The sequence below is a fragment of the Bradysia coprophila genome, unplaced genomic scaffold (genome assembly GCF_014529535.1).
Source record: "Bradysia coprophila strain Holo2 unplaced genomic scaffold, BU_Bcop_v1 contig_70, whole genome shotgun sequence".
NCBI classification, from domain to species: domain Eukaryota; kingdom Metazoa; phylum Arthropoda; class Insecta; order Diptera; family Sciaridae; genus Bradysia; species Bradysia coprophila.
The window spans coordinates 2714056-2739581 of NW_023503941.1; the positions used below are offsets into that span (position 1 = coordinate 2714056).

A 25526-nucleotide genomic window follows, 5' to 3' on the forward strand; every position below is an offset into this window, starting at 1 on the left:
CTAAGCGTTGGATGGGCAGGAACCCTCTTTTTATTGTAACAATGAAATGACGATGGCTTAATTTTACGCATCGCTTTTAACGATTTATTGTCGTCACTGCAGCTATTTTGTTGTTCTCGGAAAAATGTCTTAAACATTTTACAATCAAATTCTGTGAAAAACTAATATAATTTCAGGGCCGTAACTGGAAATGTTAGGCACTCCCAACATTCCAAAACGAAATGTCTGGCTCTCTCTCGGGAACCAAATGGCTGGTAACGTTATAGCATGCATATTTTGAGAGAAAAACATTTCTCTGCATATCAACTGCGCTATTATTATCTAAATTCTATTTCTATTTAAATTGAAAACGGTTGGACTAGAATGAGAATTAATTTTTTTCGCTATCGGAAACGCCTCGAGATCTTTGATGATGACATTTGGTTTGAACAGGGAACGTCAAAGAATAACAGTAAAAGTAACGCAGACGCCCAGCGGATCACAAACTTTACGAGACCCTAGTTTCTGGTGAATATAAGATTTGTTCGTGGCGTAATAATGTTGTTAAAACTGCCAATGAACGTCAACGCAAGGTATGGTCGAATGCAATACTCTCCATAGCAACCAAACTACAATTATTAAGGTGGTAGATACGTTTATGAATCACTGCTACTTTGTTCGCTCGTGTTGTTGTTGTTTTTAAGTCATATTAAAAATCCAAGGCTGTATACTTTGGGGAGGTCACGCAGATACAGATACGCGGGTTACACACCACAGTTGATGATAAAATGGCCGATTTCATACAAAAATTCACCTACTCTGATGATTCTCGTCGTCTTGATGATGTGGTGAATTTTTTGTATATGTAAAGTCATCAGAAGTGGTGTGTTCCCGCGTATCTAATAAAATGGCGGTCTGCGTGACCTCCCCAAAGTATACAGCCTTGTTAAAAATCAGCGTTTCTCAAACTTATTTTCCCCCCTACACCGATTTTTTGAGAGAGTTTGGATGCTAGAGAGAGTATTGTCGAATGTCAAACTTTGTACGTAGCGGAGGATATAGCGATTTCATATAAACAAACTCACCTTGAGAGGTGAGTTTGTTTATATGTGAATTTCTTTTGGCTTCTAGGGTCGAATACCTTTCTAGGCACATATAAATAAGTCCACTGGAAAATGCGTCCGATTTCGGTAGGCTGTTTTTCAAAAGAATCCCTCACCTGGTTTATACTTCCATTGGAAACTGCGCTGTCTAGTATTGAGTATTGGCGTGTGTTGCAATCTAACAAATTTACTTGTAGCCAACGTTAAAAAATTAAATTCACCCGAAACTAGGGTTCCGTGAGTTTTTTTTTGTGGATTCGCATATTACCTTCAGTAATGGTCCTAACGTTTACATTCTATGGTCCAAAGGGTTTTTTTTTCAAGTATTGTTAGATCTTTCAATGATGCACCCTGTAAAGCAGCTTTCTAGCTACGGCTCTGCAATAATTCAACGCATTGGATCACAATAACAAATAAAGATAAAATTCTTTGAGGCAGACCTCGAAGTCGAAACCAAACATATAAAAGACACTGAGTGGTAACTCAAGACCAAACACTCAATTGAAATTCAATTCTCAGCAATTCCGAAAATGTTCACAGAAAGTGTTGTTTTCGTGTTGGCTGCTTCAGTCGTGGTACGTAATACGTAAAAAGTAAAAAAGCAAATGTGTAAATAGGACATTTTACTCACTTCATTTCGATAGTCTTCCACCCTCGGAATCACATTGCAAAACGGATTTGACGAAAAATTGATCATTAATCTGCAATCGAAATTGGCAGCCAGTCATGTGTGTACAATGGGAGCAACAGGACAGTCGTATCAGCAATGCTCTGACGATTGCAGTACGGTGTTGGTAACTTTCACTTCTCGTTTTAATTTAATTTCCTGTTTTTTCTAAACGAAAGTAATTAAAATTTTTGAAAGTATTGTGATGGCAATGGTGCTGCAACTCCACTGACGGCTACGAAATGTCGAGATTACAAGCCATATTGCACAAAGAATTTTGTCGTTGCCGATTGTTCAGCTTTTTTCCCAGCAAATGATCAACAATGCTTCAATTACGCAATGAATAAGTTCATGTGTTCATCAGACGGAATTTTTCCAGGTGAATACAATCGACATATTCGTGTGACGCGTTCTCGTGCTCTAATTGAACTCGGCTTCGCCTCGGACCAGTAAAATGTGTTGTTGCCGATGTCCCGTTACTTTTATTGCTCATTACACATTTCCAGTGCTAAAGTTTCAATTTCTTCTTCTTCTTTTCTACATGAATCTATCAAAGATCCTGCCGATTGTACTAAATACCATGTGTGCAATGGAACTACTCACACAATTCAAACCTGTCCCGCCAATTATCGTTTTTGGTTCGATGAACAATATGATGCGAATGGCAATTTGGCCATCAATGAAAATTTTAGTTGCCGTTTTAAGTCAACTGCAGACAGCTGTTATTGTGGCAATGCATTTTCGTGCGAAAACAATGGAAACAAATATGTTTCCCGTTATGGAGATGTGCATTACTATGCTTACTGCTTAGAACTGCCAACGATGTCAAAAATTGCTCTTTTTAAGTGTCCCGCAGGCACTGTTCATAATTTACAGGGTGAAAGTGCCGATCAAGTGACATGTGTATCATCAACTTAATTTTCTGGGCCCTCGATTCTTATGCGTTCGAAACTCCAAATATTCGTAGCTTGACAGTTGCATGTGTAAAACCCAATAAGAACTGTCAAGTTACAAATTCTTAAAGTTACGAACGGCATAAGAATTGAGACCCTGATCGTCTGCTTCTGCATTTGGTATTGTTTTCTTCACAGAAATGCTCACATTCCATTGTTTCGATACTGCTGTTAAACATACGATCGCATTAAAATGTAAACCTTCGATCAAACTTTGTGTTTCATTTTGTTTAAGCAAAAAAATAATCTTCTAGATCCTTGAGCAGCAGGTGCGGGAAAACATTGATAGTATACCCTTCACAGACACTCAAATTGTGACAACAACAACTTTTACATCGTCAAGTATTTACAACAATTATTTCATCTGAAGAATAACCAAGGCCGTAGCCAGACTTCAAAATCCGAGTGCGCTAGGGGGGGCGCAAGGTCCAAAAAAATTATTTTGTATGGGAAAAATGAAAAAAAATGAAAAAATGACTTCTCTAGAAGGGCGCCGCCCCCCCCCCCCCCTGCGCTCCATCTAGATACGGCCCTGAGAATAACGTAAGAAAATTGCACAGAAACAGGAAATCCGCAATGGACTCCTAGCTACTGATACACGAACCTAATTTTCAAAGACTGATCGGATTGGTTCAATCATTGGGCTTGTTAGCAAAACGGCCGCTAACTGTAAATTCAACAGTAACGCTTTTCCTAGTGCGAATTTAGTGTTATCGTTTACTTTACCGTTCACTTTAAAGTTAGTGGCCGTTTGGCTAACGACGCCTAATAGAGAACGTTAGCTAAACGGCCGCTAACGCTAATTTCCAACGCTAAATCCCCCGCTAACGCTAAATTCAACGGTAATGCCCTGTCAATAAATGGCACCATTGTGAATGCATACACATGGACGACGCAATTTTCGATTTAATTTTCATTTATTATTTTAAAAGGTCATCCGGATCAATATTTTATAACTGCAATCCATAGATCTAATTTTCAGGAAGGCAGCGACACTGTGCTGGAAAAAATCTATAAACTTTACAATGTGCTGTTCGACGACAGACATCCTCAACTACACAACAAACACGTGTTTAACCTGCAATTGAGACACATGAAATTAATTTTGTGATTATTACTTCCACAATGTGATCGGATCAATATTTTATCAATGCAATTAGTAGATCTGACTTGTAGGAAGCCAGCGGTATTAAGCTGGAAAAGTTTTATTCACTTTTGATTGCAATAAAACGTATTACGAATCACATTTTCCAACTGCATGTTCGTCGTGTCGAGGATACTATTTGTAACATTAAAAAGAGAATAAAAAACGTTTCCAGCTTAATACCGCTGGCTTCCTACAAATCAGATCTACTAATTCCATTGATAAAATGTTAATCCGATCTCATTGTGGGAGTAATAATCACAAAAATAATTCAGGTGTGTTTGGGACTCGGTGTGTTTGGGACTAAACCTGTCTTGCCCGTTTCTCTTCTATATACTCATTGAAGAGTATAACCTGAAGTGAATCATAACTCGCCGATCCATGAAGCAATCGTCTTCTTCTCGTCTTTTCTACCTCTTAATACATTCATTATCGAACCCAATACCACATCTGTATATAGAAATACAGTTAAAACAATGCTCTGATCTGATACATCTCGCAATAAGAATGGAATTTCTTACCTGTCGTATTAAGAAAGACGCACAGGGGCTTAGAGGGTCTACGGATTATCGGTGTAAGAAAAGAAATCTCGTCCATTGATCCACCGTTCACTCACAGTCTCAGTGTCAGTTTTTTACCATATTCAAGACTTCAACCAAGCTAAACAGAACAATAAAAACCACGACAGAAGGGCCATATTCTAATTGCAAGTACAGTCAAATCCGCGTAAAAACGCAAGTACGAATTAAACAAAAACAAAAAGTCGTCCGAGTCTCGTTTATCCCTAGAGTACCCAGAGACACCGTTTTGTTCCGCTAAATTCAAAAACTTCGGAGTTCATCTTTACAATTCCAGTGAAATGTAAAGTGAAGACAAACACATTGGGGAACTCATCAGGGACGACTCGGTGTGTTTGTTACCTGTCTTGCCCGTTTCTCTTCTATATACTCATTGAAGAGTATAACCTGCAGTGAATCATAACTCGCCAATCCATGTGTCACACCGAGAAACACACCGACACCGAGACACACCGAAATTGCGTCGTCCATGTGTATGCATTCACAATGATGCCATTTATTGACTGGGCATTACCGTTGATTTTAGCGTTAGCGGGGGATTTAGCGTTGGAAATTAGCGTTAGCGGCCGTTTAGCTAACGTTCTCTAATATCTATCATTTGTGAAGTTATCCAATAAAAACTAAAGGAAACGAGCGAGAACACACAAAACTGGTTGTTTAGCTCAAAGTATATAAACACTGAAGGTAATGCAAATCCACAGTTACACACGGATCCAAACTTTCAGGTGAATTTTAGCTCCGTCATGTTACACATGTATTGAATTCGTTTGCGTCAAGTTGCATCTAGTGGTAAATTTGGAACTATTTAGCGGCGTTATGTTGCACACGTATTGAATTCGTTTGCGTCAAGTTGTATTCAGTGGTGAATTGAAAGGATTTAGGACCGTCATGTTACACAAGTCTAAGTTAGACAACATACGAAAATTAATTCACCTCAAAGTTTGGATCCGTAATTTCTCTGATCCGCTGAGGGTCTGCATTACCTTCAGTGTTTACATACTTTGGTTTAGCTGACCTCGGGCACAATGGCTGTTGATCTATGAGCCCAATATTCAACACATTTATACATTTATGCTCACCAACTAACTCATGTGCTTCTGAGGAACAAGTGTAGAGTTTGCATATCCGAGCCGAAGGCGAAAACGGACCCGGAATTAAATTGGGGGCGCATTTTAGAACTTTTTTTGGTCTCAATTTCCTATCAAATTGTCTCCGAAAAAAGCTGTAGCAGAGTGAAATGCAAGATCGCTCAAAGGAAGAAAGAAGTCTACGAAGAATTCGGACCAAAATAAAACGCATTCGGTTTACATGTCGCTTAATTTTAATTTATTTCTTTTTTATAATTATTTTGTTGGTTTGGTTTTTTGTATTTTTTTTCTTTACTTTTTAAACGCGAAAATATTATGTTTCAACCTAAAATTAAAAGAGAGGTAAAATGTGTGTGTTTTGTGTGTTATGTACGTTTGTGATAAAACAATAACAATTCAAAAAGGTCTCCTATAGATAACGATTATATTCTGACGATTGATATACCTTTCGTTTTGTTGTTGTTGTTTTGCTCTTTTTTATGCGATTTACTTTTTATTGGTTAATTAATGATGCTGCAAAAGGGCGCCAAAAATTCAAAACATTTTAAACTGTCAGTGAACCAATACAACACCATCGTCTTATTATCAACTGACAAGAATGGTCTTTTGACGAATGTGCGTCCTGTGCGTTATTGGGAAAGGATCCGACATGTAGTGGAAATAAATTGAGCTAGCGAGAAAAACAAGTACAAAGTGTTACCAACTGTTAAGAAGGAGGTTCGTGAATATATTTTGAATTCCACTAATTTGATGTAAGATGACACTCCGACGATATCGTTTTTATCTACGAAATTTAAGGCTGAGCCTGGATCTCAGTGGATTGGTGTTGCCAAATCCATTTTTAAGTTGCAAAAAAAAAATGAAAGTCCAAAAAACCAAGGATTACGTTGGACTTTGGCCGACGTTCATAATTATGCTTACTTTGCATAACAATTGACAGACCTACTATATGAGGACATTTCCTTTGCAATGGCCGCGTCACAATAATGTACACAACATATTGCCACTATCACTATTTCACAGGTATCTCAATGATTAACGCTGTCGGTTACTTCTGTCACTTCACACGACCAACAATTTCAAGGACAGTGTTATCGAAAATTTAAGTTCCCCAACAAATGTTTCGTTTTTCTAAATTTTGTAGCTCAGAAGACCGACCTTCTGGCTGCGACATCATTGATATTTGCGATAGTGACGATAACAGTTTCCACAATCTATGAGTTTCTTCCAAGCAACAGTTATGCCGAACCAAATGAACCACACATGAACCGACCGACTCATTTTTGTTTGTTATTTTGACAGTGTTAAACGTGTTGAGGTTATGGCTCTACGGATGTCGGTTTGACATTTAATTTCACCTTGGAAGAAACCTATTTGTTTGACATTTTACCTATACGCCGCTTGGATATTTTAATCCGTTGTGTCGATCACTCATTTCGTGTGGTATTCAAACATAAGAAGGCGTCTTATCGAAAACGTAACGCACAGTTGACAATTTAATACGTCGGCTCGGAGAATCGTTGAGGGAAATGATAACAGATGGCGTTGCGACGAGATTTTTGGAAGCAATGTCATCTGTTCACCATGCAGTTGTTATATGATATGGTGTATGGACTGTATCAGAATATTTTCAGGCTTAGGAAAATTTTGAATTTTGGCGCACTTACACGGCATCAATTTGATTTTAATAAATAAAATGTCGTAATATGATTGTGGGAGAATGCTCTTAAAAATCGCCAATTGAAGTTAACTTCTTGCATTTAATTAATAATTTTCATTTTGTGTGTTTGTTTTTTTCGTTAAATATTATTTGTTTGTTGATTTATTATAATTATTTTTGTTACAATAATTTTTTTTTGTTTAGATTAGAAGGGGTGTTTGATTCTAAATATAAAGTGGTAGAAAAATCACATTCATTTCATTAATAATGACAAACATTTTTTCTTAGTTTTTTTCAAAATTTTTTTGTTTTTCTTTTAATTTTAATTTATTAAAAACATATTTTCTTTTTTGTTTACTCATCATTTATTATTTTTATTATTATATATATTTTGCACACGTGTCAAAATATTTATAGTTCATGAAAAAACAGACGAAAATATAAAAACAAAAACAAAAAATTGAAATCAAAAATAAAATTTTTCATTTAGAAATTACGAAATATTTTTGGAATTGATTTCTTACACCATTTGTTGGTTTTGTTTCATCATTCTAAAGAATTATACATAGACGTTGAGCTTATTGTTTATTGGTATGTATATTTAAATCGATTTTCTTCATTTATTTATATTTATTCAAATTAACAGTTGCGCTTTCTTTCTCTTATTTGATTTGATTTAATTCTTCTTCTTCTTTTGTTTAGTAATTTTTATAAATGCTTTTCAATACGAATTGGTTAATTTTTGTTTTTTCTTTGTTTCTTGTTCTTCTTCTTTTTTATCAACGTCAACATATGTCAATAAACGTCAAAATGTTTCTTCTCTGGCTGAGTATTTTATTATTATTTTGCTTAAGCTTTCGGGGTCATTTTTTATTTATTCTTAAAATGAATTAAAGATTTTTAGAAAAAATGGTTTCACTCTAGACAAATCAAATGTTTCTTAGGGTGGAGCGATCAGAAAACGTTTTTTTTTGTTCACTCCGTGTAGCTTCGGTAATTCAGGGAATAAATCGACAGAAAACACCGTTACGAGCAAAAAATATTTAGCTCCCAACACAGAATTCCAATTTTTCTAATTTATTTAAGGAGGAATGTCAATTAGTTTCGATGTAAATTTCTATCTGCCCATCTGAGTCTGTGCAAGTTTTAAAAGTCGTAATCAGATTTTACATAATTAGAGATTCATTGCTTTATGTGACGGCAAAACATTTTTAGAAAGTCAACGAATCCACTAGCATTTTCAACGAAATCAAATTTTTATTCATTTTGATCATTCTACCAAATTCACTTTTATAATTGTCGTATTCACCTGTCACCATATCCGTTTGTCACACGATTAAACTCATCTGTTTTTGGCGCAATAGGTTTGTTCCAAGTAAACACAAATTTTGACTGGCCGAACGAACACGATTTCATCCACAGAGATCGGTTTTCATATAAATATTGATGAGGTTATGTCTCTATTGATGAGGTGATGTCTCTATTGATGAAATTTGACAATTTGTATGGCCTTGGAGCAGGCCTATTGCAGATGCTTAGTGTATGTCATCGAAAACATTAGAATTTTAGGTGATTCAGTGGATAAAATGAATTGAAAAATAAATTTCAGCGCAGGATCATGAAAATAAAAGCCATTCGCAGCACTGCGGTTCGTTTAGCTTTGACACTTTTAATTTTGAATCTTCTGCTGACTTACGACGTCATTATTAAAGAACTCGGCTGTGAATAAATACCGCAGCTCTCTAATTTAATGCACTGTTTTTGGTAGATATTAGCGGTGTGGTAGGGTGTTGAGATATTGTCAACACAGCAAAGCATAGTCAGTGGAGCGCCATCTATTATCATTTTTCTGTGAAATTATTACTTTTACGGAATTACCGATAGCCTAGCAAAACAAACAATTTCTGAACGCTTTTAATCCGCAGTTCAAAGAATAGGCAAGACTCAAAAGATTTAGACATATACAACACACGGCTTTTACTCTTTGTTTTTCTTCATTATATTCTTAACGATTCTCGATGTTTGTTTGTTTTTTTTAAAGGATTTTCTTAAATAAATTTTTAGGCCTAACATAATCGCCGGATGAATTTTCCTTTTTTTCCTTTTTAATTATTTTTAATTTATAAGTAAATTTGTTTTGTTTAAATTTTTTTTATATGCCACACAATGGTCTAGTTAAAACGAAGGAAAGATTTTTTATTTTTATTTTGTACAAATCAAATCAACAGCAAATAAATTCATTTAAAAATTCAACAAATATTTAAATTCAATAAAATTAAAACGAAAAAAAAAACGAAAAAAATTTTGTTTTCCTACAAAAACAAAATGATAAAAACTTGAAAGAAAAAAAATATAAAAATTTCATTGAACAACATAAATATAATACGTTTTACGGTTTCGTTTTTCTTTTATATTTGTTTTTATACTCAATTGGACAGGTGGCATTTGGTTTTAGGAAAAAAAGGGGCCGTTTGCGCGCAGGGGAATATTTTGACCGAATGAGATTAATGGGATCATTTTAGCCAATTGAAATTGTATGAAAAAAAGACTGTCCAGATGCCAGATACACTTGTCAACATTGATCCAAAATAAGGTCTGTTCCATCGTACTATAGATTTGTTCGAAATAACTGTAAATCCGAACTTTGACAACACGAACGATCACGATTTCATCCACATAGACGAACATAACCTAAACGTCAACAAAATTCTTTGTAAATTTTTCGTTAAAATTTTCGTCAACCTGAAAGTTAAGGTTAAGTTGCCTTTTGTTGATGAAATTTGACATTTCGAAATGACCTCGGAACAAACCTATAAAACGATTTTTGAGGGGCCGAAAACAAACGAGAGCATTCGCAGAACCATAACCTCAACGCAATTGTGAACATTGCGTCAACCGTTTTTAGTTATGTCTCTATTGATGACGTTTTGACAGCTGAAATAACCTTGGAATAATAGACCTATTCTTGTCAAGATAAGTGACAAAAGCAATTCCAAATCATTTAGCCCGCCTTCGTGGACTCCCAATTGTAGTCTTACGAGCAATGACAGCGCCACTAGACTATATGCCGTCTGTCGAATCGAGACCAGTTGTAGTAGACAATTTCGAAACACCACAAGTTTCAAATGGTGGACGTGAATTTCCATCGAATGTGATGAAAAACATTAAGTAGGATAGGATAGAATGGGTAAGGAAAGCAGTCTTTCCTTGATACATAGCAAGAGACGTAATTCAAATTTTTCCATTGTCAAATGTGACAGAAGAACAAAAAAGATTTGATTCGGTCACTTTTGCGTTGCTTTGTAAGCAGCCAATCGATTTGTTCCTTTAGTTTTTTTTTCATTTGAAGGAAGTTATTTTGACTATTTGAATGTAGATGTCGCTTTTGTGAGTGTCAAGTGAAAATTTCGTTTTTTTTTGTGTGTGCGACTTTGTCAGATAGAGCTAGTTTGGAATCGCTTTTGAGCATGCAGTTACAATTGACACTATTCTATGCTCTACAGGCCAACCCACTTGTTCCATATGACCCTATTGTTAGTTTGGTCAAAATATTCTCCGGCATGGAGACGGTTTCTTTTTCTTCTTCGACCTAATGCTCCTCTACTACGCAATTCAAGTATTTTGTTTATTTTTTTATCATTTAATTAATGTTTTTTTTTATATTAAATTTTATACAATAAAAATCGACACACTTCTAATATGGTTTTTTGTTTAAAGTTTTGTTTTGTTTTTGTTTATTTTTTTTTTCATTTACTTCTTTTAAACATGCATTTCACTTCCCCACTCTCTGTCGCCATTTTTTTTTGTTTTATTTAATTTTCTTTAACTTTATTTTTTACCTTTTAATTACACATTTTAAAATTACACATTTTTCCTTCCACATATCATAAATTTTATCTCATTTTTGTTCATCATTTTCTTTGTTTTTTTTTTCTTTTGTTATAAATATTGGTGCATTTTTATATTTAATTTAAATCTTTTTTTTTGTTTTCTTTAAATTTTAAATAACTATTTTCATTATCCGACATTTAAGTATTCTATTGATCTATGTTTTTTTTATACAAAAGTGAATTAAATTTCTTTTTATTAATTTGCTTCCTCGTCTCGGTGAGCTGCGGAACAACACCATTTCATCAATTTTAATGAGTTCTGTGAACAAAAGTGTCAATTCGAATGATTTTTTTAAAAACATGGACGCAACTGTAATGTTCAGATTGTGTCATTAGTTGTGTGTTAGAGTCTAACACTGTTAGACCGTATTTAGCTATGAAAATACAGATGGCGCCACTGGCGAAAATGTCACAATTCTTTGGTGATGTGTATATTTAGCTATATGTTCATTATACCGTACTCGTCGCGCAACCGACGCAACCCCACTTAAATATTCGTAAAGTTATCATAAACCTCACGTTTATCTTCGTTTAGAGCATTTCGATAGTTCAGCATTGAATGTACTTAGTATTCGAATTTTTCAGCAAGTCTAACAGCTGGGATCGTGTTTGACGTTTGGAAGTTCGTCCACATGATCTATGAAATTAAATAGATGTTGCAATTCGTATTCAGGTGGCGCCACTGACATTCGGTGACACATTTTATGTTGCACCGTATTCAGCTATGGAAAGTGAACATAAGGTCTAGGACGTAATTAACGGAGCATGGATCTTGTAATGTAGCTGAACATGGCGCTGTTGTAGTTTTCAGGGTAAAACTTCAAGAAACGGAAGTATTTAGCTATGAAAAACCAGGTCGTTTCTTTTTCAGTTTTTTGTGTAAACTAGTATGTCGTCCCATGGTATTACAGGGCATGAATCACCATGACCATGACCAGTGCCGCTTTTAGCTTTTGGGCGCCATCGGGCAATTCGAAAAATAGGCGCCAATGTAGTAAAGCTAAATTTTTTTTTAAGGACCTCGGGCGCCATTTCCCTCTGCTCCACTTCGGGCGCCACGGGCATTTGCCCGTTTGGCTCATATGGAAAAGGCGGCACTGACCATGACTATATTGCAAATTTGAGTTCTCTGCTAAATGGAATTGACTCAAAAATCAATTGACTTTAGGTATTTCCATACCGGATCATATCCCGCAGCATCCTTTTCTGGTCGTGAAATCATTGTATCATTGAGGTTAAATAACTTTCCTTAAAATGAAACTTAACAGATTTGCTTTTGTGCTTCATCACAAGTGAAGAATTGAAGATAGAAAATTTTGAAGATTTTTTTTTTACTTTACTTAAGTTAATTTGTTTTACGAAAGAATTTATTTTGGGTCCACGGTTAATGTATTGTTCTTCTTCTTTGTTTTTTTTTGTGTATTCAGTGTGCGTGCAATACGTTAAAAAAAATATTTTTTTCTGGTTTTCAGTGGCATTGAAGCGGTAAATTTAAAAATAATTATTTTCAGATTCAAATTGGGAATCAAAATCGTTGTATACCAAATCACTATATCATCTGAGTTATTCCGTAAAGAAAATGGGGTTTTCTTTCGTATGATCGGGGTTGATAATGTCAATTTTCCGTTTGAAACCTTCATTGTCATGCCAATATGTTCGCTCTGTTCAGCGGTCTATCTACTTCGATCGCTGACCATGTATGTTACTACATTATATTTTTAACGAATGCTAAAGTTTAGCGAATCATAAAAATACAAAATTTCTGCAAAAAAGATGGACACGTTGCGAGGCTCCGTTATTCTTGAAGTAGAACAGGCGAATTTTACGTTACAGTTTCAACAATTAGAGCGAACGTCTTAAGGGTAGGATACTGGCGATATTGAACAATTTGAAATTTTTTCTTCTCTAGATTCAGATTGTGACGAATGGAAAAATTGTAACAAAAGAGTGGATGGATGTGTGCTTAAAGGTGCAAAAACCACATACAAAATAGTGTTGACCGAAATGTGCCTTTCGGTAGAATAAAGGTTATAAATGCTTAACGATTGGTTGAAAACATATAAATCTGTAGGCCAATTTTTCAGAGAAATTATAACAGTTGGCGCTGCGTTGACACCACAGGTAGAATATGATTCTATATTGCATTTTGTGGATGCATGACTGTGAATATGCCATTCGACTAGACGTAGGATCAGCGCAGCGCCACCTGTTATCGTTTCTATGCAATTTTTTATATCATTCACAAATTGTCATTTTCTTTAAAAACGTTTTTTTAGGTTGATTGTTTGAATTTATTTTATTTTATTTATTTTTTTAATTTTCTAATGCAGCCATTTTAGTCCGCCATTTGTTTAAAAAATAAAACGAAGAATCTTCAGAACTGACGTTTTCGTGCGCGGAAGTTTTGTTTTTATTTTTTTTTAATTTTAAATTTATTTCTAAAAATTAAAGCAAAATTATGAAATGAATGTAGTAGGCCTTTTATTTATGTAGTAGAATGATGATTGTTACGTGATTTTTAGAGTGTAGCTGCGTAGCGATTCGCAATAGAAATATACTCGATAGGTGACGCTGATGATAATCGACAGCCAGATAAATACGGTTTTAAAAAAATGATATCGTCACGCCGTCATCTCTCGAGTCTAACACAATGAATGCACCTTTCAGCCAATTCTTTTCATGAGCACTAGAGTGGACACATCACAGAGTACTGGAAACTATAACAAAACTGCCTACTAAGTATGCCGATCTATTCGACCTTGAATAACCTTGACCAAGACATTTGCATATTGGACCGAAACCGAATTTAACCTGTCACAGACGGCAATACGTATGTTAACAGTTTTACTATATATCTGATCTATTACTTCATTTGATCGAAGATTTTCAGTGAATGATTTCAGAAATCTTTTACTTCATTTGTTTTGAACATGCTTTTTGTCTTATTAGTCAGAGCTTGTCGTTTATTATTGCTGTCGTTGTCGAGATAACAGATGAAACCCGTCTGTGACAGGTTAAGGAACGGTATAACAACGATACAAGGTTATCGCTTCCAGTGATGACGGGATTTAATTTTGACTTCAAGCACGTTAGTGTCCAAACAGTTGTGGTATGTCAGCATGATACAGAAAATGTTTGGAGGTTTCTGTAATCTCTGCGTTTCTTTGGTACAGACAGCAGGCATGTTTTCGTTGTGAGTTACATCACACGCATTGATGCGTAAAATAGACTCAAAATTTGAGATCTCACATCTGAGTGTTCATGCTTGGAGTAAGAGTACTATGCGTTAAGAGATAGACAGATAGAGAGAGAGACAACTATATAGAAATCTGTGTCATTAGTCTTGCCTCTATTTCATTGACATTTTGACGACACTAAAATGGTCTATAAATGTCTGAGACGTCGACGAGCTGTATTAGCGATTTTCACAATCAACAGATGGCATTGCGTTCTACGCATGATTTGTACTAATAAAGACACACTTATTTTTGTCACCACTTAGGGTTGCAATTTTAACTATGGACGATATTTCATTTCCACTACGCGTCGCAACAGGTTGGAAATCATGGGTGGCTAAGCTACACTCTAAAATGATTTATATTTTTTATAATCTCCGACATTTTCATTTGTGTTTTAAAACTAAAAGCGTTCGACTGAACGAAAAAAAATGATGGTTTTATAATAAAGTTTTGCTGTTGCTGTTGTTGTAGTTATAGTTTCTAAACTCATTGTATAAGTATATTGTATATTGGTTTCATCTAGTTTTTTTTCTTCTATTTCTTTTAATAAATAATTTTACTTTCTCTTTCTAATTTGTTTTTCCTTTTTTTTGGTTTAGATTTAATACATTGAGAAAATATTATTTTTCATTTTTAAACTTCTTTCTATTTTCATTAAATTTATTTATTGTAAAAAAATCACTAAATCACTTGTGCTAATCGTTTACACATTTTACATAAATATTTTTTCCATTTTTTTTTGTCACAGGCCGAAAGCCCACGTGCATACTGCGGTCCCTCACAACGGTCACGGTTTCGCTAAGCTATTTTCGCCATCAATAGGTTAACCACAAAGCAACAATATGGTTGAGCCGACACTTTTGTTAGTCAGAGGTGGTAAGGCCATTAACGATTGTTAGTCTCAGCCAGCTTATATCGTACAGCTTTAATTGAAAGGTCACTTGTCCTGTGTAGCAAATAACGAACTAGCTTTTCAGACCATCAATATGTATATTATGACGGCAAAGAAATGGTAACGAGATGGCGCTGCTCAGCACAATCAGATAGTGTCAGAAAACAGAACAATTTTCCGTGTTACGTAGTGAAATCAGAGAAATGATAACAGGTGGCGCTCTGCTCTGACACACAGTTATTTGCAATTTTCACGTTCAACACTAATTTCTATGTTGAAATATTTGATAATCGGAAATGAGTAAAGCTATCTGTCAAAAATGACGTTTTAAACGTCAAAAAACTGTATTTACGAAAACGTTTCTCTTTCACTAAATTGTCATTAGTTCTATTGTTCCTTTTACTTTCATTGAAACATTTTGGTGACTTGACGTTTTAAACGTCATTTTGACAGATGCAATAGAAATTGACTGACTTTTGAGCCCAATTGCCTTAAGTTTGATCACATTTTGATCACAACAAATCATTGTCGCCACATTCTATGTGAAAACGTATGGTCTATTTCTTCCCGCTGCGCGTCGCATCATTTGTTGCAATGAGCCAATTGGTAGTATTTCTGAAATCATCGACATATTCATTCTAATTGTGGGGTTGTCATTTCTCTGATAGAGAGAAAATATATGGCATAATAGGTTTTCAAAGTGAGTGGCATTGATATACACGTGGACTATTGGTCAATTATTTTTGTTTTTGTTTTTCTAATTCTGTTTATTAATTTAAGGGTTCACTAATGTTTAATGTTATAATCGTTAAATCATTTTTATCATCTTCTTCTCCTGCTTGTTTGTTTTGTTTTCATTTTTGTTTTGTTGATTCATTAAATATTATTTAAAAATTTTTTAATTTTTAAAAATTAATTGCTCTAAATGTTCTAAAAAAATGTTTTTTGCATTTTGTTTTTGTTTGTTTATAATCCAACTAAATTTGGTTTTTCTCTCCGATTGGATTCACTTTTTAAATTTACATTTAGTTTTGAATTTAACTTTAATCTTTGTGTTTGAATGTAAAGTTGAACAATACGTTGAACATCCATTTTTATATAATTTATATAAAAAAGTCATTTTTTCTTTCTTTTTTGTTTTTCTCTTAAATTTTTAGGTTTTGTTTTTATTTATGCATTTGCTTTTAACGTTTTCTTCTTCTGCTTCTTCTACTCCTTTATCTCATATCTTTTTAAAAATTAAGAAATTTATTTGTTTCGTTATTTTGTTCCTTTTTTACTAGTTTAAATGCTAAATATTTTTGTAATTTAAGATTTTATGTTTTTGTGTGTGTTGATTTTTCCTTTTTATAAATAGCGCTGGTTGTATAATATTATCATCATCATGATCATCATCATCATCATTTTGTAAATTGGTTTGCTTAATTTTTTACTTTTTGAGTTACATTTTTTTATCAGAAATTTTTCTTTTTCTTTTTGGTATCTTCTATATTCTTATAATGGGGTGAATGATTGAAAGTTTTCTTCATCTTTTCTAAACTTTTCTGTTTTATATTAACTGTTTCAACGCGAAACGGCTCAAAAATTAATTAGAATTCACTTATCGATTAAAAAGACTAAGTTGGACTTTCTGATTGTGATCCTGATGCTGATACTCCTTCAGGTATTTGGGCTAGGGCTTTGAATAGGGGTGAGTTGATGAACCTGAATTGGTTGAAAAAAGAGAGATTGAATTGACAAATTGGAATTATTGATCTTCAAAATTTTGCGGTAGTTTTTGGAGCAATGATAATGGTAGCTGACGTGGCGATTCGGCATAAGGCAGGACGGGCATAAGAATGATGTCTGAGTTGTATGGAAGAGAAGTGGTAAAAGAGTAAAAAGTGTCTGCTTCTTTCCCATACAATCTAACTGTTATTCGTATGTACGTTCTACATCGCAGATTCAACACGTTAGCTCCTGTTACCATTTCTCTGTAATCAACCTGATTTACATTTTACAGAAATAAACGTTTCGTAGTCTAAAATGAGTACTTAATGATCAGATTATCCACACCCAGAATTTCTAAAGCTCAGAACAAACGTGGCAACGAAAAAGTGCTTCGGCAAAAATTTTCTTTGTTCTTTGATGCTTAACGAAACTAGAACAAAGAGAATTTCGATTTTTGACACGTGTGTTTTGAGCCTAATCATTATTGAACGCCTCACACCTCTAGACAACGCGAACGCACTCAAAGAACACGCAATGTAACAGATTTTATAGGCTACTTCGCGAGGGAATAAACGCACTCACTTGCTGTGGGGATAAACAAAAAACATAACCGCACATACCGAATTTTCCGAACAATATTGTTTTGTTTTTACGATATTATGTGCAAGAAATTCATCAGAAATGTAAATAAATAGTGAAAATTATGAAATATTGTAAAAATAAGTCGTGTCGTAGAGTTTTCGGTGACCTTTGTCATGTTCTGTTTTTGTTGGCGATTTCGTATCGGATGTTTGTCATTCCAAACCAAAAATGAATCTTTTTTTTCGGCTGAAATCTCGATGACAAGGCTTATTTTCACAGTATTTCATAATTTTCACTATTTATTTACATTTCTAATGAATTTCCTGCACATAATATCGTAAAAACAAAACATTATTGTTTGGAAAATTGCGTATGTGCGGTTATGTTTTTTGTTTATCCCCACAGCAAGTGAGTGCGTTTATTCCCTCGCGATGTAGCCTATTAACTGTCATTTGGGCCCGTCAAACGCAGTGGCATATTATACCCAATGAATATAAACTACCCAGGTATGGTCTAACGTCACCTCGGAGGAAATACCGATTTTAAAAACGGATTCTAACGCACCCATTTTCATATTCTTTTGACAAAAATAATGAGTGCGTTCAATAGAAATCGACAGATTTTGATGAATCGGCCATACCTGGTATACCAACATACAAAATTACATGAGAATTTTGGACTAATACGTCATGGAGGCCTCTCATTTAAATTCAGTTCTTGGAGTGTGTTGCTTTAGAACGCCAGAGAATTGCTCATTACTATTCTTGGCGCAACCTATTTTTGGAATTAAATTTAGAAAAACAATTTCCCAAATATTTTTGGTCCTGCTTGTTGGTTCTATTATGTTATGAAATCCGACTTTCTCTTGCAGTGTGAGTAAGACGTTACTCACAAAAGTAATACTCTGAATGAAAGGCTCTGAATGTACAGGGCTACCAACTCAACAGCAGCCATATGAATCAATGTACACATAAGAATTAGTCGAGGCAATTTTTGCAACTTATTTTTTATCGATGTAGCTCATTATTCTAAACAAAAAATTGTTCTACGGGATGGCTCTGAAGGGCACCGATTTTTTTTTAGTAAAACTGTTGAAACGTTGAGCCGCCTTCATAAAACTTCGAAATGGCCGACCCAATATTTCTGAGTTTCAACTGTTTTAAGATATTCCGCTGATTGAAAATGTGGTCGAACATAATGTTCTAGTTGCCAGGTAACTCAGACAAGTTTTTTCATATAGCCTCCAGTCACATTTTTGACGGCTGAAGTATCGGTAAAAATGGGTGTCGTATTTTGAAAACAAAATAAATTTTATTTAAAAAAATCGGTGCATTTTGGAGGCATATATCACCATCATTCTGGCATCCCCAATCGAGTGTTTGATTTGCAATTTTCTCTGTCATGGATTTACTCACCTCGGATACGAATCTCTATGCATTAATGTATAAATTTGTAGTTGAGCTTCGTCAAACGTGTGTGGCGTTGGTTCCACCATATTTCTATTAACTATTTCTCGTACACGTGAATCTAAAGATACCTGAAAAAGCGAAGTTTCCGCAAGAAAAAAATAAGGAAGAAAAAAAAACGTTTTAGTGCTCTGCATCACAATCAATCGAAATTCGATTCACTAACTTCTTTCGGTGACAAAATCGATATATAGTCTTCATAAATAAATCGGGCCTTTTCCTCTATCGCTTCCGGATTGGTTTCCTTTTTCAATTCTTCGCAGGCTAACCAAAATAAAATGTTCTCTTCGCTATATTCGCAACGAAGAAAATCACGAAATACTTTACGACCACCTAGATGGAGAACGGATAAAACCATTAATGCGGGCATCTCGTTGGAATAGAATCAAAGGAAGAGCAAAGGTCTGCTTCGAAGCATTGAATGGCTTAGTTCGGGTGCTGATGTAATGTACGTATTTGTCGGCGACTGAATTAGAACAAAAACTTTGAACTTGATTGTAGCGGGAGAAAATGAAGAAGTCCCAGTTTCAACGATTACAATCCAATTGATTGATCCGAGGCGAAGCCGAGGTCAATAACAACACGAAAAGGTAGCTTTTCAATGTTATCCCGAGTCACGTAATGGATTTTTCACGCTTTTGAAATTTAAACCAATTTTCTTGTTTTCCTCAGGTCTTAGCGAAAACAATAGATATTTACATGACAAGGGATAAAAAGTTGAAAAGTAAATTTTTCGTGTGAATTTTGTTGATCCGAGGCGAAGCCGAGGTCAATAACAACACGAAAACGTGACTTTTCAACTTTTGTCCCGAGTTTTTTAATGGAGTTTACATGCTTTTGAATCCCAAAATCAATTTTCTTGTTTTCCCTAGGTGTGTAATAAGCCACTTTCGACCCTAGCTAAAACGAAAGCATCGTAAACAAATTGGATTTTTTAATTGTTACTTCCTTTACTTTTCTTAAATTTGCTTTCATTAGTCAGTGCCGGACTGACCATTCTGGGTCCTTTTTCAAATTTCATCGACCTCACACAAAAAATTCCCAAAGGTGCCTTTTGGTAGCCAGTACGGCCCTGGTGATACTTAAGCGAAACTGGCATTATTTGTACCCTGAGCATATAGGGTTTTTCCGTTGCAAATATCAACGATGCAGTGACGTGTGTTAAAACTCTAAATAGATCAACTTCAGGTTCAACCTGAGAGATCAACCCTAATTTGAGAAATTTAACCTTCCCTACTTCCGGTCTACAGCAACATTCTGCACAATCCGAACGGATGAATTTTAACCAGAATTTGATTTGTTTCGATTTGCCAGACTTAGAACTCTTTAGTACTGGTTATAGCCAGCTGTAGTATGTCGGAAGTGAAACACTGAAAGTTCATTAAAATTGCATTACATCCTGCACCCGAGCTTAAATATTTAAATTTAACGAAAGAAAACTTTAGAATATAATCAAAACGAATGGACAAAGGATCAACTAGGATTTGGATTATCAAAATTGCATTTCACTTACCTGGACTTCTCATTAATTTATCAAAGCTTTTACCCCAACTTCTAATTTCGTCTAACGTTGGTCTGTTTGATGCAAGTTAAAAAGGAGAAAAGGAAATTATTTTCGTGTTTCGATTAAAAGGTATTTAATTATAAGGATTTCTATTGGTTAAAAACAGAGAGAGAGAGAGAGAGAGACGAATCTCAACCAATAGAAATACTTCAAGGCGAACATTTTTAAGTGTAAAGTGTAGTTTCCACTTAAAAAGAGCACTCCGTTTAGCCTCCGTTTACATGACAGTTGTAAAATAGAACAAAGGAACTGTCACGTAAACGGAGTAAAAAATTGAAATAAATTCAATTTCCACTCCGTTTGCGTGACAGTTCTTTTGTTCTATTTTACAACTGTCATGTAGACGGAGGCTAAACGGAGTGCTCTTTTTAAGTGGAAACTATACTTAAACCAGACTTAAAGGTAGCCTCCGAGTCATTCGTTTTCATTCCGTTTTGCCTCCGTCTACGCGACAGTTGTCATTTCAAACAATGTGCTACATTGTATGAAATGCCAAATGACATGTACACGGAGGCAAAACGGAATGAAAACGAATTAATGTGAATTCAAACTAAAGCGGGTAAAATTCAAATTCAATTTAAAAGCTATGGATCCTCTACAAATTTGTAGCCTACATTTAGGCGGAAGAAAGATTCGTTTTTTGATGATTTCTCTGAACAAAAATCTTTTTTTCAAAGTAATACCATTAAAGCACGCCAAAATGTGTTCCTAAAAATTGGTTTGTGAGTGATGACTTATCACACTTGGAGAAACCTGTGCAGATGACATCAATTTACACAAACCAATTTTTCCTTTAAAAGTAATACATTTTTCCATTTTTCATCAAAAAACGAATATTTTTTCGCCTAAATGTAGGCTACAAAGAACCTCACCACTTAAATGTCGGTTTTTGGCCTACACATTCTTAAAATCGATTTTTAACCGTGAAGCCATGATGGCACTTTTTTGGCCAAATGGAGAAAAATGTAGAAGAAGAGTCCATCGAAAAACGAATATTTTTTCGCCTAAATGTAGGCTTCAAAGAACCTCACCACTTAAATGTCGGTTTTTGGCCTACACATTCTTAAAATCGATTTTTAACCGTGAAGCCATGATGGCACTTTTTTGGCCAAATGGAGAAAAATGTAGAAGAAGAGTCCATCGAAAAACGAATATTTTTTCGCCTAAATGTAGGCTACAAAGAACCTCACCACTTAAATGTCGGTTTTTGGCCTACACATTCTTAAAATCGATTTTTAACCGTGAAGCCATGATGGCACTTTTTTGGCCAAATGGAGAAAAATGTAGAAGAAGAGTCCATCGAAAAACGAATATTTTTTCGCCTAAATGTAGGCTACAAAGAACCTCACCACTTAAATGTCGGTTTTTGGCCTACACATTCTTAAAATCGATTTTTAACCGTGAAGCCATGATGGCACTTTTTTGGCCAAATGGAGAAAAATGTAGAAGAAGAGTCCATCGAAAAACGAATATTTTTCGCCTAAATGTAGGCTACAAAGAACCTCACTACTTAAATGTCGGTTTTTGGCCTACACATTCTTAAAATCGATTTTTAACTGTGAAGCCATGATGGCACTTTTTTGGCCAAATGGAGAAAAATGTAGATGAAGGGTCCATTGCCCTGAATTTGTCATTTTAACATCAATTTCTACAATGTGGAGCGGATGAGGAGATATACACTAGGCATATCCTCGTTCAATATAGAAGTCTTAGAACGATTGGTTTTCGTATCAGGATCAATGTGCTTAGCTTTAGAGTGTGGGTCAAAATTTTCATAATCAATTTTGAAATGCTAGAGAGTTTCTACCGTCAACTGTCGACTCGACAGTGTCGAGGATAAGTGCAGCCTGAGTTTGTTCTTTCAGCTCACATAAAATTCTCAAAATGACTTTCGGGAGAGAAATTTTTCGAGTGAAAATATCGATTGGGGACTAAAGATCCCATTCTCTCAGGAGGATCATAAAGTATTGCCTTAAGGACACGGGAAATCACTTCGAATACAGCGAAAATGTTCCCAATGGTCGACATTGCTCTTTGAAGTAACGCTCCGGCTGTTTAGCTTAAGGACAAAATGAAAAATCTCTTGCTGAAACTTACTGTTCACCATCACATAAAAGATCCGTAGCTGGGTCTCTTCTAGTAGGTCCATTGTCTTCTGCACTTTTTATTGCCAAACTAGAATGAAAGAGAAGAAGAAAATTTTCATTTTACATAAATTGCGAGGTAGATTTCTATCGTAAGGTTTTAAAAGCACGGAACGCTGGTTCAGCTTGATCTTGGGATATATTAAGCTTTGCTCGATAACAAGGATTTAAGTAGACCACATCGAACATAGATCAGTGAAGCTTGCTTGCTACGGTGTGTTACCATTACCGTTCATTACAATGTGACGATTTTCTCAATTAATTGTAGACAAAATTACAGAAATGTCTTAAGTTAAGTTGCTCCAGCAACATTTTATACAAAACAACGCACTTGCAACAACATTAACCACACGAAAACGTAACGAATGCAGCGGTTAAAAGATCACTATTCCACCTCTAACTTGGGTTCCGTAAAGCCTGTGACACCCTGAGTGTCTGCCCTTTCCTTTTTGTTTAACGTTTTGGTGGAAACACAACCACTAATGTGTTGAAGGACCACTTTTTAGTCCATCTTACACCGAACGAATTTTGTTATCTTTTGGAAGTAGATTTAACCATTATTGCCGAAGGACTTGTGATGTAATGACCGCCGGTTTGCACGTTGAAATGTTGATCGTAATTTCGAATCGAAATTGTGTGGATCCGAAAATTTCCAATTCTATTCTTAGCACAATGACTCCAGTAATTTCATTAAACATTCAAGTGCGCGATGAGCGCCGATTAAGAATGAATTTTTATTTTTAAATGAAATTCAATTTTCGTGGGATTTTTTTTTTTCCCGGTAAACAGGAAATTGTTACGAATTTAATTATTGTTTTCGTTGATGATGAAACATCAATCGAAACATGTAGGTACACCAACGATAAACAAAAGCGAAAAAAACTACAAAAGTGAGAAATAACAAAATCGAAACGAAAAAATGTAAGAGAGAACTGAGTCTGTTGTCGTGGAAGCTTTGTATGGAACGGCTACCTCGTGAGGTATGACCCCAGTAGCAGAGGATGGTGTTATTTGTTTACCAATTCAAGTGGAGAAAACAGAAAATTCCAACAAGAGCGAAGCGAGAGCCGCAATACGCTCGATTTAAAATTTTTCTATTTTCTCTTCGAATTGAACACACACACTTGCAAAGAGAATAAACTCTTGTTCGCTCCATAAGAAGAACAAGAGGTAAGAAAATAAAACTTTTCTCACCTGAACTGTCATCAGACTGTCAACAAAACCACATCTTCATTGAGTGGAGAAAATAGGTTAATTCACGTCACGAACGGATGTGTTCACTTCGGGGAAAAATAGAAAATTCCAATTCGAACGAATTATGGCTCTCGCTTCGCTCTGGTCATAAACTTTCACTCTTGTTGGAGTTTCCTATTTTCTCCCCTTGGTAAACAAAAAACCATTTTTTACTTGGATATTCTCATGCCGAATGGGCCATGTATCTCCCGACAATGACACCCTTTTATCCTTATACACTCGTCTCCATAATGGTTCTTTTCCTACTTCTCCAAAACAAAAAAAATATTTTATTTATAAATTAAACCCTCGAGTCAAACCGTACACAAATTTAAATTTCAGGTGCGAAAATCCTGTTCTAGAGAACGCATAAAAACCAAATCTAAGCATTAAAATGTTCACGTTCCCGGAACGAGTGCGTGAGCATTATTTCAACGCCACCATTTCGCATCACCACACCATTTCGAATTGAGATTTTAAATTATTGATAAATGCCGAATGGATAAAAAATTCAAATAAAAAGGAACATGTGACAAAGGATTGACATTAATCCTGAAGAAAAACAATTTTCGTAAATGTTTGATGGTTTCGGTTGTTCGTCGTTCTCTACCTGATGTTGCAATTAAAGGACGTCACCGGTGAAAGAAACGAATGTAGTAAAGGGAACGATAAAATTTCGTCTGAAAAAGACAAGGTGGAATTTGAAATTTAATGGAAATTCTACTTCCATTCCTTTATATTCCTTTATATTCATATTCATATTCATCTGTTATCGATAACGACGACAAACAATAATGGCAAGCTCTGGGTAAAATGGTCTTTTATTCAGTAAAATGAATGTTGAAACAATTGAAGTACAAGATTTGAAATCAACCGATCAAAAATACTTTGATCAATGGAAGTAATTGACCCGGTAATAATACCGGTCATATGCTTGCCGTCTGTAACAGGTTAACATAGAGAGACCAACAACTTCAAGATTTCCATGTTTTCATTCTGGATGAGCACTAGCACTCGTGTGGGGCATCCAAGAGTCGGAGCTGTACGGATAAGATCATTGAAACTTTTTGACTAGAGGTGGCAAGTCGTCAATCTTGTGACATACCTTCAACACACGACAACTGCTGCAGAGACCCTCCGACCACTCGAGTTCGCATTTTTTTCTAAAATACAAATTTCGAAAAGGTTTTGTTTGTTCCAACATTCCAGAGATTCTACATTGAATTGTGAGTGGAAATATTGTGTTACGGTCGTCACCGTAACGGTTAATAGAAGCCTAATTCTCGAAATAAAGGGATTTTATGCCGGAAAGAGATTACTCACGCATTTTCTTTACCAAAATATTGGAACTAACAGTTTTTGCGAAAAAAAACGGCACCGGCAATAAACCAAATAATGGAAACGAACAATTGGATTCATCCATAAACTGTGCGTGCCAGCAACGATTTCGCTCTTTAAATAAATTATTAGCCCTTTTTATCGTTCATCGTCATAGTTTCCATTCAGATTTTGATTTGACGCAGTGGCGTGCAATGTGGATAGTGATTGTCTCAAGGTTCAACGACACAATTTGGGAAGTTAAGTATGGTTTCCACTCAACAAAAAGTACCTTGTGAGAGTAAACACGTAAACAA

The 25526-nt window shown here is 35.1% G+C and overlaps 2 protein-coding genes and 1 long non-coding RNA gene across 10 annotated transcripts in view; 2 read left to right on the plus strand and 1 right to left on the minus strand.

Moving 5' to 3' along the window:
• Positions 1 to 1579: 1579 nt before the first annotated feature.
• On the plus strand, positions 1580 to 2906 carry LOC119083712. The gene is made up of 4 exons (XM_037193501.1): positions 1580 to 1657; positions 1727 to 1876; positions 1948 to 2128; positions 2306 to 2906. The coding sequence occupies exons 1-4, from the start codon at positions 1613 to 1615 to the stop codon at positions 2665 to 2667; spliced, it is 738 nt and encodes a 245-aa protein (XP_037049396.1). The 5' UTR covers positions 1580 to 1612; the 3' UTR covers positions 2668 to 2906.
• A 3559-nt stretch (positions 2907 to 6465) lies between these two features.
• On the plus strand, positions 6466 to 7239 carry LOC119083737. The gene is made up of 2 exons (XR_005088916.1): positions 6466 to 6535; positions 6971 to 7239. It is a non-coding gene; the product is annotated as an uncharacterized LOC119083737 (long non-coding RNA).
• An 8724-nt stretch (positions 7240 to 15963) lies between these two features.
• The window catches only part of LOC119083716 (regulator of G-protein signaling 17), a 44981-nt gene continuing 35418 nt past the window's right edge, over positions 15964 to 25526 (minus strand). For all 8 annotated transcript variants that reach the window (XM_037193511.1, XM_037193510.1, XM_037193509.1 and 5 more), the window contains 5 exons: positions 22613 to 22690; positions 20465 to 20526; positions 19118 to 19284; positions 18901 to 19022; positions 15964 to 16897 (listed from right to left, as the gene is read on the minus strand). In XM_037193511.1, coding sequence (XP_037049406.1) covers positions 16810 to 16897; positions 18901 to 19022; positions 19118 to 19284; positions 20465 to 20526; positions 22613 to 22690 — 517 coding nt within the window. In that variant the 3' untranslated portion in view covers positions 15964 to 16809. The remainder of the gene's footprint in view (positions 16898 to 18900; positions 19023 to 19117; positions 19285 to 20464; positions 20527 to 22612; positions 22691 to 25526) is intronic.